This window comes from Mastigoproctus giganteus, chromosome 12 (assembly GCF_048544385.1).
Source record: "Mastigoproctus giganteus isolate SK-2022 chromosome 12, ASM4854438v1, whole genome shotgun sequence".
Lineage (NCBI taxonomy): Eukaryota > Metazoa > Arthropoda > Arachnida > Uropygi > Thelyphonidae > Mastigoproctus > Mastigoproctus giganteus.
In genome coordinates, this window is record NC_143586.1 from 112,574,931 (window position 1) to 112,594,459 (window position 19,529).

General features: G+C 34.5%; 1 protein-coding gene across 5 annotated transcripts in view; it reads left to right on the forward strand.

The window, feature by feature from the left end:
- LOC150077345 (C2 domain-containing protein 5) overlaps nt 1-19,529 on the forward strand; it is a 992,151-nt gene that overhangs the window by 495,297 nt on the left and 477,325 nt on the right. For all 5 annotated transcript variants that reach the window (XM_090386765.1, XM_090386767.1, XM_090386764.1 and 2 more), the window contains exon 14: nt 983-1,216. In XM_090386765.1, coding sequence (XP_090242891.1) covers nt 983-1,216 — 234 coding nt within the window. The remainder of the gene's footprint in view (nt 1-982; nt 1,217-19,529) is intronic.

Consider the following 19,529-nt stretch of genomic DNA (forward strand, 5'->3'; position numbering starts at 1 on the left):
CAGGTGGTTGGTAGGTGGAACAGACTTCCATCCCTTGTCGTGGAAGTTGATAGCCTAAATAAGTTTAAGGCTCGGCTGGACAGGTATTTTGAACGAACAGAGGGGTGAAGTGGAAGTGGTTATTTGTTATTTATTTATTTTACTTTAATTTTTTGGCTGATGCTGCATAAGCTTGCTTTCTTGCATCAAATGCCTCTACTAATGCTAATATCTCTATTTTTGTAAGCTGTGCTTAATATGTAATAAGCTTGCTTTCTTGCATCAGATACCTCTACTAATGCTAATGCTAATATCAGTGTATCCATCTGCAAATGGCTTGTTCCAGCAATAATCATCATTTCACATGATTAGAATTGTACAGTGCCAGTTCCAAGAATATGAGAAGCAATTCAGATTATTTTAGTGGCCTTCACCAGATCTCAATTCAATTGAGCATCTATGGGATGTGATGGAATGTGTTCCTCAGAGCAGAGATCCACAACTGTCCAATTTTCAAAAATTGTGGAAAGCAGTTGAGTCAGCATGGGCAAAACCTTGAAAAATAATAAAGTTAAGGAATATTATGACAGGAAACATGGAAAAGATACTTATGGGAATCTGATAACACATCAGTTTCCCATAAGCAAATGTCACCATCGTCATCCATAGCTGAAGCTGATATTCAATAAAGACAGGTCATTTTCTTTTTGACAACCTCCAGAGTTTTCATTCTTCACAGTAATAATCCGCTCATTCATGCTTGGGAGCATGACATATATTCTACCATATGGCTGATACAAATATACGTTTGAAATTAATGGAAACCTTATTCATTTGCCAACCTGCCAAATGATGAATATTCTTCTAAAGAAAATAGGTAATTTTCTGTCTTGAAAATAGAAAACGTGTAGGACACATGTTCATAGCACAGAATTTCATATATTTTTTGTAGTAATGAGTTATGCAAATTTTATTTTTAACAATCAGGTATTTTATATTTTAGTGATGATATCTGCATCCTCTCAGCCACAGGAACTGCTGCTGTATTAAACATTCCTGAGGAAGATAATATTTTAAATACAGGAATAAGTACTTACCCAACAGTCCCATTTAAACAATCTGTTCCCCTAGCAGCAAATGAAAAAAGAGAGTGCGAAACTAAGGATAAAGATAAACTTGAAAAAGATAGACTCAGAGTAGATACTAATTTATGCCATCAGAGTGGACTATCAGTTGGGTAAGTAATATCAGAAATTAATCAAACTGAAGTTCTAATTATATAAAAATTCAAATTTATATATAAAATAATGCAAATGTTAACCCAAAGTGTATTTGGGCTTCTTGTTGTTGCAGAGGTTTTAGGCACATCAGCGACTTGACTATATTGCATTTTGTTGGGGTCTAATGGACTGCACGATTTTTATCCCTTTTGTGTTCTTTAGCCATCCTGTCCACTCAGTCGAAACCCTGCCTTCTTTCAAAATGAATTTTTTTAAAAAATTTCTTTATTTAGTATGAATCAGAGCTGTAATGCTCAATATGTTTTACGTTGATATTAATATTTGTAAACTAATAAGAGGAGTTTACCTCAATATAGTACATAGAACACTTCTGTATGATACTCTCCAGAAATTAAAATGAAAAAATCGAAAAACTTTAATACATTAGAGTAACAAATAATTAAAACCAATTTAACACAATTAAAAATCAATTTAACACAAATTAAAAATATTAAAAAGAATCTTATGAAAATCGTTTTGCATATTTTTGTTAGATTCTTTTTAATATTTCTAATTGTGTAATTGATTTTTAATTGTGTTAAATTGGTTTTAATTATTTGTTACTCTAATATAAGTTTTTCGATTTTTTCATTTTAATTTCTGGAGAGTATCATACGGAAGTGTTCTACGTACTATATTGAGGTAAACTCATCTTATTATTTTACAAAAATTTCTTTATTGAAAATATCCTTATCCTTTCCATGAAATCTCAGTTAATTGTTGAGCAAACAAAAAATGAAGTAGGAAACATTGCTTGAAACTTAACTTTTAATAAGGTGGCATTTTATATTCTTGCTGAAAAGGTAACAGAAAAGATATGATATTATCTGTTGCAAACTAGTTTTGTGTCACAATTCCAAACGCTTTAGTTTGAAATTGTGACGTATTTTAGAGTTTTTACTGAAAAAAACAGTGGAACTTTTTAGTTTACTTTATGCCACAGCATGAAAAATTTGTTTCCCATCTCCTCTGCAACACAAGACCCTCCAAAACATAACTACAGTAGTTCACTATTTAATTTATTTTTAATATTCACCATTGTTATTTTTTTTTATTTTATTTAATTTTTTTTAGTAATTTCAAAAGAGATTTGTATTTCACTAGAGAATTAACTTATCCACAGGTGACAAATGTGATTACTTTGAAGGACTTTAGCATCAAGGTTAATAAGGAAATGGGAGATGAGATAAACTATACACCATCTTGATGGTGCAAAAAAAAAAAAAAATTATTTTTCTGAAAAGTGTGTTGTCATTCATAATACCTTCTTGGGTGTATATTCTTTTGGTAACAAAACTTCAAAGGTCATTTGTTGACACTTCTAATATTAATCTACAAAAATTGGAATCAAATAAAGCTTTGACAACTTTGTTGTGACACTAATAAAAAAAAAGTCATCAATTTTTTTGAGAATTATATTGATACTTTTTTGGATATGTATGTGAGCTGTTTTTGAATATAAGTAGGCACTTACCTTTATTTATTTTATTTTTTCAAGGTATTGCTTATAGACAAAATGCATGCTACGATTATATATATAAATCTTAGTGCTCAAAAAACAAGCTACAAACCACTGACACTGAGATGGTACACGTCCACTATTCATGTGAGAATGTGGAAATGTATAAGCAATTTTTAAATATCCTCATGGCATTGGGAGGTTTTTTGTACATACATTCATATTATCTGGAATCAGATCATAGGTACAGATACCTCATAGTTTATGGAATTACTGTGTAGCTTCATTTCTAAGGTCTCGAAAATTATGTTATACATTATTTTGATATTGTCAGAGGCAAAAAAAAATGTTTGCAAATAATGAGTAATTATAGAGCTCAGATGCTCCTGTACCACAACCAAAGTGACATATTGGTTGAATCTTTGTTATACCTAATTAATCCTTGATATGAAGAATTGCAGAATGTGCAATAAATACTATAAACAATTATATTATATTTATGTTATGCTTATGTTTCTGAAGAGGGCTAGCTGGTAGGTGAAATGACTGAGATTTAAATGAGGATTATTGTTTATGAATTGGTTCTGCTACTATCCTGTATTCTATATTTCTAAATAATTGCATGAGAGACAAAATCACTATTTTATGTAGGGAATGCAAATAAAATTTTACTTTGTAATCTGTACTGATTAATTGTATAATTTAATCATAGCGTGGCTTGTCTTGTGGAACAAATTAATTTTTTCAGTTACATACATTTTATAAACCTCTTTGACAAATATTGATTTCATTATCCAAATCTGCTTGTGAAGTATGATATTTATTCAGCCATTACAGCAATTCCGGTTATTAAAACATTTAAATACCTCTGTACCAGTTGTTAAATAGTATAATAACTATGATAAGCGGTAAAATTAATTAATAATATAAATTCTAATGTAAACTCATAATATTGTGCTCGCAACTAAGCTACAGTATCACTGTTTATGTATACTGGCAGTGCATTTGCATTGAGTATTCTCTAGGGAAATCACCAGGTTATCACTAACCTCAAATTACATAGTTGCTGCTGCTTCTAAAATAGTCTAGTTTTTACTTTGGTTTCATTGTTAATGCATTTTAAATCTTGTGTAAATAGTAAGTATGACTAGTGTGAGTTAATATTTGCACGGTAGTTCGATATTTACAAATTCAAGAATTTACAATAAAATATTTAAAAAAAGACATCTAGAATGTGAAGAGACAACGAAGTTTGGAAAAGTTTTTTAACATTCCTTCTAAATATCATAAATGTGAATCTTCCGAATCCCTAGAAGAACAAAGAAGAAATAATATTAATAATGAATTGCAGCCTGGAACATCTTTTAATACTGCACAAGAATCATAATCGAATAAAACAAATAATTTATATTTCTGGAATGAAAAATAACTTGATTATTTCAACAAAAAATGTGTGGCTTACTGTTGCTAGTGATGTAAATGTTGGGTGCAAATGGTGCTCAAAAAGTTATACCTTTAAATGATGAAAGTGCTAAACATTTGCATATTTTAATGGCAATCATATTCTGTTAAAGCTCATGGCTCAAATAAAGAAAATTTGCACTTGTCAACGAGGAAAAAATTAAAAGAACGTTATGAATCAGTTTTGCCTGATAAAGCATTTGAAATAATAAATATTTTGCCAATCAAAAAATATAGCTTAAATAAATTCAAGGTAGACAGACTTTTAGAGCAAATGGACGTGTGAAGTGGGAATTTTTTTTTTTTTTTTTTTTGGCTGAAACTAAACTTGCTTTCTTGCATCATATGCATCTACTAATGCTATTGAGACTACAGGTCACCTAATTACTATCAATTTAATGGGAAAATCATTTAAAGAGTTTATTGCAGTTCCTTATGTCAAATCATGGCTCAGACAGGGGTATCATTTAGCTATTGACATCTGCATCAAACAAAAGATCACACCAACAATTTCTAAAAACCAACAAATAATTTGAAAATTATTAGAATGATTTACGCTACAACTTATATCAATTGGTAAGCAGTTTTAAAATATATATACAGCAGGCCCCCGTAATAACGCGGTTCGCTATACGCTGATTCGCTATAACGCTGTTATTATATTATAGCCCGTGTCTGACTATAACGCTGTCACAGATCACTATAACGCTCTTTTACAGATTACATTTTTGACATATTTAACGAAATCGTTTCATTTGATGGAGTCGATAGCTTGAAAATGAATAGCAAAACAGCATTAAAACGTTTCCCACCCTGACTTGAGAAATTTTCCCACGCTCAGTGAAATTTTCTCGCACGCTAATTTAATTTCAGTACAGTGACTTGTTACGTAGTTCCTAGATCAACATTTTAAAAAATGACGAAGTATATTGCTTGTAATATTTGCGTTATATGCATTTATCCGAAGTCTAGTCATCACTCAGTACCGTATTAGACAACGTGCGAAACGGATAGTTTACTTGAACATTGTATCATAATTAATGCAACCAATGCAGTTACATTTTCGAAGAATGAAAAAAGAATGAAAAATCAACAACGTCTGAGCACAGTACGAAGACTATAAATGTAAGCAAAAGACTGAATTTGAAAATTAGACGTTTTGAAGCGAATCGATTCCGGTCAACGACAAGCGGATGTGTGCCCTAATTTAGGACTTGCAACTTTAACTGTAAGAACAATTATAAAAAAATAAAGAATTAATTTTTGCAGCGGGAAAGGTAGCTGTTCCACTGCAAGCAACTAGGACTAGGCCGGCTATTAGGATTGAAATGGAAAGACTTTAATTTTATTGAAGATAATGTCCAATGCAGAATTCAGTTAAGTTAAATATTAACAAAAAAAAAAAAAAAAGAGAGAGAGAGAGATTAGCCAATATGATGATCTGAAGAAAACTCGCCTAAAAAAAAAAAAAAATGTGGAACCATTTAAAACTGGTAAGGGCTGGTAGAATAGATTTAGAATCCAGGGAGTGCAGATCAAGGAGCCGAAACTTTCAAAAAAGAACTTGTTAAAATTATTGAAGAGGGGTATTATGTGTTATACTTCTCAACAAGTTTTTAACATAGATGAAGCAGGACTTTTGTGGAAACGAATGCCTAAAAGAAGTTTCATATTGAAAGAAGAAAAAACATGCCAAGTTTCAAAGCGGCGAAGGATCAGTTGACGTTATTGTTGGGTGGTAACGCTGCGGGCCATTTAAAATTAATACCCCTTTTAGTTTATTTGGAAGAGGGCCAAAGTTCAACTCAAAATCCACACATTTTTCATGATTAAATTCATCCATTAAATTAAATCAATTAAATTCATTATTTTAATTGGAATTTTAAGTTTACTTTTGATACACAAGTAGTTACCACATAATTATACGTATGTAATGCAGAATATTTTATATGTGCAAATATTTGAATATTAAATATTTTGACCGACATTTGCGCATCTTTTCATTACCGTTTATTATTGATTAGGAAATATCCTATGGCACTGACTGCAGCTCACAAATACATATGTTACCTTATGGGAAAGCGGCGCTCGCTTAGCGCTCTGTTTTTCCGGAACGAATGATCAGCGTTAAGCGGGGGTCACCTGTAGTTTAGTTTATTTAGAGAATAAAAAAGGAAATTTCCCTTATGTATATTCCTTACACACACACACTTTAAATTTTTGATTTTATATACTTGTGTGTGTATATATACAGTAAGCTCCAGTTATAGTCTGCAACTTGAATTTTGATCCTAATAAATGATGATTCTAATAAGCGAAAATCTACAAATATTATCCAGAGGCTATAAAAATAAAGATATAAAGCACAAATTTACACTTTATTACCAAAGGTTTATTACCAGTTAAAAGATATGTAAAAATCAGAATACTCTTCTGATTTTTACGTTCTGAACAAAATAAAAATAAATTTATACTTACGTAGATAGCTTAATTAATATACATATTAATTAAACATAACACTTTGTAATATGATTATAATTTAAAATAGTAATTTATTTTAGATTGCTTTAAATTATGACTACAAAGTCTATTTATAGATTTTTCAATATTGTATAACAGTCTATACTCACGATCACTTGCACCAGTTTCTTCCAACACTCTCCTCAGGATGGCTATAGCTTCACAAGTTTGCCATTTTGTAACTGGAATTCGTTCGGGTTCATCTTCATTTTCCTCCTCCTCAGCGAAATTATCAGTAACAGACTGGGCAATTTCTTCATCTGCTAAAGCTGTAGTAACTTGTAGATCAATGTCTACCCATTCATTAAACTCCTGTTCACCCATGTCTTTAGGCTTTTCAACATGATCAGCATCGTAACTTAGTTGCCCATCATGAATAATTAATCCACATTTTTTGAAACAGTTGCTAATGCAGGTTTCGGAAACTTCATTCCAGGCATTCGTTGTCATATGAAGTGCATCTAGAACAGTTATCTCCCAGACCTTTTTCATCTATAGACTGGATGATTCTTTGCCTTATATCTGATCTATAAAAGGTCTTAAAGGTTTTTATTGTTAAGTGCTTAACACAATTTGCCAAGAGGTTTTCAACAAGGTGTCAGCTGCAAAACTATTGGAATCCTGTTTTTCTCTGTGATGTAAACAATATCATGCCTCTCTTTTCATCTTTTCAGCCATCCGTCTGTCGCCTTAAACTCTTTGTGTAGTTTTTCAGCAAAATCATTAGCTTTTTGAAGAAGAATGCTATGATTGATTGGTGCTTTAAATGAGCTAGCCTGTTTGAACCAAACGAACAGAGCTTCATCTACTGTTTAGCATTTCCCTTCGGGCTTCCTTTTTCTGGTTTCACTAATCACATTAGTGTTTAAAGTGTGACATGATTTTAACAATTTTGATAAAGATGACTGAGACCCTCCTAATTTTACTGCTACTTATCTTTTACACTCAAATTCACTCTCTTTCTGTTCACTGGCATATATATTTTTTTTTTTTTGGTAGTAAAATTTAAAACAGTAAAAAAAGTGTCAATCAATAACAAAGCACATGGAACAGACAAATTGGAACTAACACAACACACGCAAGTGAGACGAAGTTTAGATATAGAAATGAAGAACAAATTTCAGCGAAGAGGAAACACATTTCACCATAATAATGTGAAAACACAGAATTCCAGCTACCAGTATTATCGCAAATGAATAAGATTGAGTTTGCTACCTGTTTATTGCACTAACAGAAAAGGCCCAATAAACCGGAAACTGCAAATTGTTTTTATTGTTTTATGGTTGTGACCACTATAAATGTGACCTCCAGAAATGTGCTTTAGAAAAATATCACAGAGGCATTCAAAATTGATTCTTATAACCGAAAATGTGATTCTAGTAAATGATGAAAGTATAGTGCATTTTATTGATTTGGATCGGTTTTTTGAAATTTGATTCTGTTAAGCAGCTGATTCTAATAACCAGTAATCACTATAACCGACGCTTACTGTATATATTACCGGTTGTTAAATATTTTGAATATCATCCCTGTTTATAAGCATTCAAAAGTGATTGAATACCACTAAACCCTGGTGAGCAAATGGATAACTATTATAGTGGAGAAACAAGCTTGTATTTGTTGGCTTATGATATATAACTGCAATATATAATATATGTTGCATTGTGCATAGAAACATACATAAGTTTTGCAAATAATGTTAATCACATATCCTTGCCCCGGGTGCCCCTAATTTTAAAAACTCAGCAGTGGCAGCATTTATGAAAATTTCTTGCTGATTTTCTTTTTCTGTGGTCAGTAATACTACTAGTTATAGTAAAATATCTTATTCATAATTCTGGTACTGCAGTTATTTCTTTAAAAAAATCATATTTACTCCATTTCATTTTGATTTGTTGTCAGTTTTCAGAAGTTTATAATGCAACTACTGATAGGCATTTTTCTCTTTAAATTTTGCCACCAGATAAAGTGAACATCCAAGAAAGATACTCTGCAATATGGTTTGCAAAAATGAGTTTAATATGTGTAGCTTGTACTCTTTTTTTTTTTTTTTTATTTTGCATGCAATGTAAGGTAAATTAATTATCTAAAGTTTTCTATTTGACTTCAGTTTTTTTTTATCAGTACGTTTTTCTTGACAGTACGCTGCTGCAACAGGATCTAGAAAAGTTGAGCAGATGGGCTGAGAGGTGGCAAATGAAGTTTAACATTGACAAATGTAAAGTACTACATATGAGAAGCAGTAACCCCAGAGCAACGTATAAACTCTGTGGTACTACACCGACAGTGGTAGAGAACGAAAAGGACCTGGGTGTAATTGTGCAGGCAGATATGAAGTTTTCTGATCAGTGCAGATGGTCTGCAAGAGTAGCTCATGGTGTCTTGTCAATGATATACAGGAATTTATCTAGCAGGAATAAGGAGGTGATTACCCCCTTGTATAAGGCAATGGTCTGGCCACACCTTGAGTACTGTATACAGGTCTGGAGGCCTCATTTTAAGAAGGATGTAGAGCTGTGGAACGAGTACAGAGAAGGGCAACAAGATTAGTGAATGGCTTAAGAAAGGCTTAAGTTTTGAAAATTACAGTGTCTGGAGACTAGGCATCTGTGAGGTGATCTGATTGAGGTGTATAAAGCCTTGAATGGTTTGAGCATGCTCAGTGCTGATGGGATTCTTCCTCTTATGATTAAAGAGGCCTGTGTGCTCTGGATTCATTATTAATATCGAATTACTGTGGCACAGAGCAAAACGGAGACAGAACAAGTTATGATAACTTGTTCTGTCTCCGTTTCACTCTGTGCCACAGTAATTCGATATTAATTTTTCCTCTTGCACAGAATTTTTTTTTGGCTAATGCTGCATAAGCTTGCTTTCTTGCATCATGTGCCTCTACTAATGCTAATGCTAATCATAATACACACCTGTTAATAGAGAGTTTCGTATTTTTGTTCTTAAATCAAATAAACATTAAGTAAAAAAAGTAAAGTGCAGCCATTATCAACCCACTGCAGGATGGAAGCCTCTTCAACAATTCATGCTGAGGGAATTGGACCATAATCTGCCATGCCGGTCCAATGCGGGTTGGCAGATCGACCATATTCAGCAGTCAGGGGCTTGAACCCCGGTCTACTCAAAGAGCATTTGCTACTGCACTACCGCTCCTGACCACTTGGCTATAGAAGCCTAACATTAAGACTGTATAATAATATATTTTCAAAAAAAAAAAATTGTTATTAATAGTACATAATATTTCCCTCGTGCAAAATTTAAGGTTTTGAAATTTAAGATTTCTGTTTGGCCCTAATTTTTATAACTTTCATGTATTTGCTAATACAAAACTTTAAATTCTGATATCACATAAGTACATAACAGAAAAATTTATTACGTATTTCAAAAAGGAAAAAAGACTTTTAGTATTAGTAGTGGCAAATGGTGCAAGAAAGGAAGCTTATACAATCTCAGGAGTAAAAAGAAAAACCTTATATCACCTCTCCAGCCATCAACAATCAACTGCCTGCTCTCTGAAAGAAAATTTATCTGCAACCATCCTTCCTTAATATGCCCCATTTTTGTTTGTCTCAGCAAGGGTAAGGATGCCATCATTTTTTATTTTATTCAATCTGGTCTCCTGATATGTTCCCAGTTTCTTGATAATGCAATTTGAAAAAATAGTCTTCCTTGATAGGAGTACCCTTTTGTTCCCCCTCACTAATCTTGTAGCTCTTCTCTGTACCTGTCCAACAGACCTTTCTAAAATGAAGCTTCCAGACCTGTATGCAGTACTCAAGGTGTAACCTTGAGTACTGCATACAGGTCTGGAAGTACTCAAGTTTGCAGTACTCAAGGTGTAACCTTGAGTACTGCAAACTGAATTTAAAAATCTTTATGAAAGCAGTAACACTTCCCTTTTCTGTTGAGTCTTGCATTTCAAGATCAAGTTGCACACTTCCACAAAGGTGAATGATCTATTATTAGCTATGATGTTATGTTATGTTAGTAAATTGACTTCAATGAAGTTATAAACTATTTTGGAAATTTATTTATTTTAAATGCAATTGTATTTCAGTTAAATATTATTTAACTTAAATGTAACTCAGTTAGCAGCTTTCAGTCTAATAGTATGTGATGCAGCCAGCAGCCTTTGATTGCTATAAGTAAATGTGTAAAAGTTTATAGTCTTTCAAACTTATAGAAATCGTGCAGGCTGCCAAACTAAGTTCACAGTTTACCAAATTTGTTTCTTTTATTTCATTCAGTCAGATCAGCACATAATCAATGACATGCGGCTACAAAAAAAAAAAAAAAAAAAAAATATATTGTACATATGAACATTTATCGTAATGTTTATCATAAAGTTGGCAGTGTTGTGCTCCTGATCAATTTGCAATCTATCGACTTATGCAACATCCACGACAAGTCTGTGTTCATTTCTTATTGGTCATTAATAACTGTGATTGACAGAGAAAGTGTGCTTTACTAATTCATTGATATTAGTTCTTTACTAATGTTTTGACTCATACAGCATTTCGGAATTTTCAACAAAGAAAGCGAATTTGATGACTAACTCAAACAATCAAACTATATTTGTTACTCTTGGCTTTTTAATAGCTTATAGCGGCTTAATTTTTTAGTAAGTAAAACAGACAAACATGTACTGTGCTAAACGTATCTGAACAAATCTGAGAAGAACTTCATTCAATTGCTGATTTGTCTTACAACATTCAAGACAGAATATATATATATTTAAGATATTAATTGTAGTGGTAAGTTCTAATAGTGCAATAATAGACCAAGTTAAACCGGCTGTAATGTATAATATCAAAGCTAGTAAGTTATAGCATCTCAAGCAACCCAATGCCTTATGCAAGTTCCCAACACAAACTGGAAAAAAAATATATATGCCAAATACAGTAAGGAAAACCTTACATATCAATAACATTAAAAGAAAAATTAAAATGTTAATTATAGGTTAATTATAGATTAAAATATATATGTATTAAATGTGATATATTTATTATAATTGAGCTATTAATTAACTATGCATTTATGCATTTTACATACTTGGGATATATATATATATCAAGGTTGAGTGAATTGTTTGATACCTGTATCATAAACCTATAAATTATGACTCAGACTTCACATTCAGACTGAAATTCATTCCCTTGACACAGTCACCTATATGTGGTGAGGGGACCTCCCAGTAATGCAGATAAGCATCAAAGTTCCAGGGTTACATCACTGGAATCTGGCATGTGCAGCCATGCATAACCCATGGAAACTCAGAAAGGAAGATCCTGGTGGATGAGGGGCCCAACTCTAATATGGCACTTTGCCCCCTGATTCAACAAGATTGGAAGTCCTGGACCAGCTCGATTGGAATCAAGACTTATTTGGAAATGTAGGTATGATGCTCCTAAGCAATCTTGGTGTCCCATTTGTGTACATAGTACTTGCTAGTTTCCTCATAGGGCTCCATTGTGGGTGGGGTACTTTGTGCATCTGAAATTTTTATTTTACTCATATGAGTAATTTAAATCATTATACTTCTTCAGGGTCCCTCATCATCATCAGCCATTTTCAATCCACTGCAGGATGAAGGCCTCTCCAGCAACTTTCCAGTTCTTTCTGTTTTGAGCACTGGCCATCCATTTACTACTCAAAAACTCATGAATTTCATCTATCCATCTCCGCCTTTGTCTTCCAGGTTTTCTTCTAGCTCCTCATGGGTACCATTCTGTTATTTTCTTAATCCATCTGTCATCATGTCTTCGAGCTATGTGTCCTGCCCAAGACCATTTTAGTTCTTTAGTTTTGATAAGAATGTCCTTTACTTGAGTTTGCTGCCTAATCCATGTGTTTCTCTTCTTATCTAACAGTCTGATTCCCAATATAATTCATTCCATTCTTTTGGTGAGTGCCCAAGTTTCACTTCCATAAGTCATGGTGGGGAGTATACATTGATTCATTATTTTACGTTTCAGACAAACTGGGATATTGCTCTTCAGTATGTGACTATATTTCCTGAATGCCATCCATCCAAAATTTATTCTTCTCTTGACTTCCAGCCATTTATCATTATTACAGCTAATAACTTGTCCCAGATAAGTATATGACTCCACCTTTTCAATTACTGCTCCTTCAATCATTATTTCCTTTTCCGTGGCATACTTGTTCATCATTACTTTTGTTTTAGCCATATTCATCTTTAGTCCAAAATCCTTACTAACTGTGCATAACTGATTAAGATTTTCCTCTAATTCTTTGGGATCGTGGCTTATGACCACAATGTCATCTGCAAATCGTAAATGGTTTAGGTACTCTCCATTCACATTGACTCCTTTCTGCGACCAGTCTGATCTTCTGAAAGCTTCCTCAAGGGCAGCAGTAAACAGCTTCGGAGATATTGTGTCTCCTTGTCGAACTCCTTTCTCGATTTTAAATTTGCTACTGTCTTTGTCTAGTCTAATAAAGGATGTAGCACTCTCATATATTTTCTTCAAAATCATAATATATGGAGTATCTATGCCTTGTCTTTCCAGTGCCCGAAACATTGCCTTATGCTGTATGGAGTCAAATGCCTTTTCATAATCCACAAATGCCAGGCATAATGGTGTTTTATATTCATTTGCTTTCTCCATTAGCTGTGATATTACGTGAAGGTGATCCATAGTTGAGAATCCTGTCCTAAAGCCAGCTTGCTCTTTCGGTTGATTCTCATCAAGTATTCTTTCTAATCTGTTAGTAATGACCCTTGTGAACAACTTGTAGATATGGGATAACAAGCTAATTGGTCTATAATTTCCAATTTCTGATTTATCTCCTTTCTTATGCAGCAAAACTATGATTGCATTATTCGCTTAGACATCACACCTTTTCTAATGCACTTTGTGAAGAGCCTTGCCAGTTTTTGTGTTATGTCTCTTCCTCCCAATTTTAACAACTCTACAGTAACTTCATCTTCCCCCGTGGCTTTCCGATTCTTCATTTTCTTCAATGCATGTTCTACCTCATCAGGAAGAATATCGGGTATGTCGTATGTGTTGCTACTTTGCAATCCATCTTCCCCACTGCCGGCATCATTCCCTCGCTCCTTGTATAATTCTCTATAGTAGTCTTCTGCTATTGGAATTATGCCTTCTCTGCTGTTTATAAGTACACCATTGCTATTCTTCAGTTTCAGTATCATTTGTCTTTCTGTATTACTGCTTATGGCTGCTGATTTAAATCCTTTGTTTTCCCTTAATGCTTGTTCTACTTTTCTTGTGTTAAATCTTCTTATGTCCTCTCTGAGTCTCTTTCTAATGGCTTTGCATAATTCAGTATACTCAATTTTCTCACTGTCAGTGTTTTTCTTGCTCTTCATTTGTCGTCTTTGGTTCATCATGACAAGTGTTTCTTGACTAATTTTTTCTTCTTTGGATTTCTGTTTCCCTATAGGTTTCTTGGGCTTTATCACTTTCAGAAAGTTGTAATATTCCTCGTCGATATCTTGGTCCTGAGCAGTCTGCAGAAGCTCAAACTTGTTCTTAAGTTCCAGTACATACTGCTTTTTCTCCTCCTCTGTTATTTCAAAGACCTTTGTATTATTTACTCGAGTCAGTTTTTTCCTTTCCTTTCCTACATCTATATCAAGTGTACATCTTACCATTCTGTGATCACTTCCAACATTTACCTTATTCAGGACAGTAACATCACTCACAATATATCTTCTGTTAGTGAGGATGAAGTCTCAGGGTCCCTAAGAGGTCCCTACCTAATCGATAAAGTGATAGCGACACAAATTCCATTAAAAGAGCCAGAATTGAGGAAAAGCAGTGTCTGTGAAAAAACTCTGAACTCTTCATGCAGTTTTATATCAGAGTGGGATCTTTTTCATCTCTGAAGAGGAGATCTACTCTGAATTGAAAGGTCAAGGAGTGTCAAGCGAATGTTCATGAGAAAGGATGGGAATCTCATTCCCACTTGAGTTCTCATCCTAACAACACCTCATGGATTCCACGTTCCATCAAGGCAGGCTATTTAAACTACCCAGTGAGGATTTACATACCAAACCCACTAAGTTGTTTTAAATGTCAAAAGTATAACCACTCATAAACAGTTTGTCGTTGTAACCCTGCCTGTGCTTGATGTGGTGCCAAAGACCATGAAAGTAAGGAACGTTTAGCTCTTAAGCCAATGTATTACCTGCCTAGGAAAGCATCCGTATACCTTGAGTATTCCAGAGGTGGAAGATGAGAAAGAAATCTGAAAACTAAAAACAGAGCTGAACATCTACAAGGAGACCAGAAAACACATCTAACCAATAAATAGGGCCAGGTTTTTTGGGCTCGTATACCCAAAAAGCTTCTGGGAAGAGTGCTATTGGGACCCAAACTGATATGAATTCGTCCACCAAGGGAGTCGTTCACTCTCATTGCACACTATTTACTGAGTTCACAAAAGCTCACCCAAAAATCACAGTCAGCCACTATATCCACGGGTTTGACAGTATCTACGCGCTAGTCAAAGAATATTCAGGTCCAAGAAACTGATAAGTTTTTGAAGAATTTTGTCATTTTATTGACCTAATTGTCATATTAAATCATATTGTTATTTTGTTTTTTAATTTAGCTAGAGATTTTGTAATTAGGTTACTACTTAATATAAGTAGAACCTTTGTATCTTTCGAATCTTGCCACCATTGTCATAGAGTGAGTGGTAGGAAAATTCATATTTTTTAATTGTGGTAAATAGGTACTCTATCACTTAGGTTGGCATTAGTTAGATAATTTTTTATGTATTATGATAACTTATAACTCTCAAGTGTAACAGTATAGCCTAATACATATAACGCAAACTTGGTAGCCTGATAATATTATTGCTACTTAACTGTTGTATTGATAAAAACATTCAAATTTTAATTATATGTAATTAATAATATAAACTTCATAGCATAACTGGTGCATAGTGTTATTACTGAGTTACATATATTTGTTTAGTGTAGTATTTTTAATTATATTAAATTTGAATGAAAATCATGCCTCAGAGCTGCAAAGCAAACGTCTCAAGCCATGGATCTGGGGAGGGGGAGAGCCTTATTCAGCCTTATGAAGTACAGCTTGTTTGATATTTGCAGAGCTATCAGGAATGTGTGCTCGATGTAAGGAGTGTGAGGATATTAGGTGCCAAATCAGTGTTGTTATGGGCCTTTATGAGAGCTTGAAGAACAGTGAATTGAATTGGGGGCCCATCAAGCTCACAGCTGCCCATAACAACACTGAGTTGGCACACATTCAGTATAGCACAGCAGTCACTCATGCGCCCAAAAATATATACACATTATCACATTTACCTACTTGAGCTTATATACTCACACTCACTTATCCACTTATGTTTATAATTTTTATACTCAAGATAATAATAGTGGACAGATAACATATTTTTATGGTTAGACATATAAAATACTTTATATGTCTAACCATAATGTTTAAACCATTAATGTTTCACCCGGTCTTATAGATACATGAAACTTAGGGTCTCACATCTGGTGAGTATGGGCTTGACATACCCAGGGTCCTTAGTTAGATATCACCATTCTTCTTTTTCTTGATGATTCCCTTCTACTTCTCTCTCTCCCTCTCTCTCTCAGGGTAATTCAGAAAAATTTTTTTTGGCTGGTGCAGCATAAGCCTCAGGCTTCCTTGCACCATATGGATGATGATAATAATAATAATATCTGGAAAAGTATTACAAAAGAAGAATTTTGTGCCATTCATATTTATTAAATATGAATGGCACGAAACGCACAAGCAGGGGCTCTCCATCACGTCCGACAATGCAAATGTGACAGAGGCTGCAAAAAAATGACTCGGGGATCATACATACTCCAATAATGAAACACCCAGGCAAGAGCTCTTCATCAAATCTGGCAATTTGGGTGCAGTAGAGCTTTCCAGATTGTCATACATACAACTATATATTCATACAGCTATTCACAGAATATATATTCACTCACGGGGGAAAAAACATGCACACTATGACAGGTATAAACATTCTCATAGTCCTGAACTTGAACCATTCATTCCATGAAATATACAGAATTGTACATTAATGATAGACATTTATACATTTTAATACAGATAAACATGGATATTTCTTTTAACAAATGTCAGTATCTAACTTATTCATTCTCATGCTGGGAAACACATTATAACAGGCCAGTCTCACTTGGATTAGGCTCTGTTAAATAAATTTGATGAATTTGAAGTGCTGATCAAGACATGAAAGGCATATATTGTTGGGATATCAGAGACATAGTGTCACACTTTTATAAGCAGTGCAGAATTCGAATTTTGGAAGTACAATGTGTACAGAAAGGATAGATAGGGTGGGAAGGGATGAGCGGTTATGCTGTTAGTTAAGAAACACGTAAAATATAAGGAAGTGCATCCAGTTGATATGGGTGGACAGTGCAATGTTGAGTCAGTTTGGTGTGACAGAAGCACTGAGAAAGGGAAAATGAGAGTAGGAGTGCATTATAGGCCTAATGAATCCGATGAGTGCAACAAACAATTGTGCAGAGAAATAGAGTGGACCAGTAAATCAGAATGCCTTGTAATGGGAGATTTTAACTTTTCAGATATTGACTGGAACTAGTTGTTGATCACTTGCATGCTAGCAAGACTTTTGTGGATTTATTGGAGGATTGTTTGCTACAGCAACCAGATGGAGTACTACTCTTGATCTAATTATCAGCAGTGATTATTCATGCATTAGGAATATGCCGATAAAGGAACCACTGAGTGACAGTGTCCTGATGTGGATTTATTTAAAGATGTAACTACCATTATGGGTAAAGGGATGGGTTTTTGTTTTTGTAAAGATGACTACAGAGACAGTTTTTAAATTCTATAGAGTGGGATCAACTGATGATGTTACAACAGTGAATTCTAAATGAGAAGCCTTCAGGGACTTAATCTTGGAGGCTACTAGGCTTTTCATACCAACTAAGAAATACTGTTCAAGATTTAAACCTAAATGAATGTCAGATGAAATAATGAGGCTCTTGGCACAGAAGAAATAATGAGGCTCGTGGCAGAGAAAAAAAATGTATTGGATGCATATAAAATATCAGGTGACACAGAAGCCTATGGCAGGTATAAGCTAGTCTGTAATAAAGTCACAAAGGAGATTAGGCAAGCGAAGGCTGATTGCGAGAAATCCTTGGCAAAGGATGCAAAGAAAAACAACAAAGACTTCTTTATTTATGTAAACTCTAGAAGGAAGGGGATGAATCAGATTGGTCCACTTGATGCCGGTGGTTCGACTATTGATGATCCTGCTCAGAAAGCTGATAAACTGAATGAGTATTTTGCATCTACATTCACACATGAGGAATTCTGTAAGGAAAGGGTGGACAGAAGTTTACTAAATTCTAACAGGGAGCTAAATGATTTTAAATGAAACAGCGAGCAAAGTGGAGAAGAAATTGTTGACGTTAAATATAAAAAAGGCACCTAGAGCAGATGGAATCTATCCATTTATTGAAGGTGGCAGTGAGGCAAGTTAGCATCCTTAGGTTCGGGGGAGGTCCCATGGACTGGTGATGTGCAAAGGTATCCACAATTCACAAAGGGGGAGGGGATTCAAAGGGTGACACAAATAATTATAGACCTGTTAGTTTAAATTCTGTTCCAGGGAAAATAATGGTCTCATTCGTTAAAGAAGTAATGCAGCATCACCTAGACAAGACTGTAGTAATAGTTCAGCACAGCATGGGTTTGTTAAGGGGAAGCCTTGTCTGGCCAATTTGATTGGATACTATGATGTGGTCACAAAGGAACTGGATGGAAAAAATAATTTTGATATCATATACTTGGATTTCAGGAAAGTTTTTGATATTGTTGCACATGGAAGACAGCTTTACAAATTGGAGCCGTATGGCATTAAGGGCAAGTTTCTGCAATGGATAAAGGGATGGTTGAGTGGAAGATGGCAGAGAGTGGTAATAAATGGACACTGCTCTCTGTGGACTAATGTTATTAGTGGAGTAACCAAGGTTCGGTGCTGAGCCCATTGTTGGTTTGTGTATTTAACAATGCTATCAATGAAGGTATATCAGGCTTAATATCCAAGTTTGCAAATGATACAAAGGTTGACAGGATTGTTAATGACAGTAAAGACAGTATGCTATGCAACAGGATCCAGAAAAGTTAGGCAGATGGGCTGAGAAGTGGCAACTAAAGTTTAACATTGACAAATGCAAAGTACTGCATATGGGTAACAGTAACCCAAGAGAAATGTATCAACTGTGTGGTACTACACTCAGAGGTGGAGAATAAAAAAGACCTGGGGGTAATTGTGCAGTCAGATGTGAAGTTCTCTGAGTAGTGCAGACAGCTTGCCAGAGCAGGTCATGGAGTTTTGTCAATGATATATAGGAATTTTGCTAGCAGAAACAAGGAGGTGATTATCCCTTTGTGGCAGTGGTCAGGCCACACATTGAGTACTGCATGCAGGTCTGGAGGCCTCATTTTAGGAAGAATGTAGAGTTTCTAGAACGAGTACAGAGAAGGGCAACAAGATTTGTGAGAGGAACAAAGGAGTGCTCTTACCAAGAGCAGCTTAAGTTCTGCAAGTTGCAGCATCTGGAGACTAGGCACCTGCGAGGCAATCTGATTGAGGTGTATAAATAAGACCTTGAATGGTTTGAACAGGCTGAATGCTGATGGGATACTTCTTACTCAACTACAGGCCAAGTGTTGCAGATTAAGAACCTGAGGAGGCAGGGATGCCAAACATCCCATAATGCGCGGGACAGTCCCCTACAAAAGTGATTTGTCCTG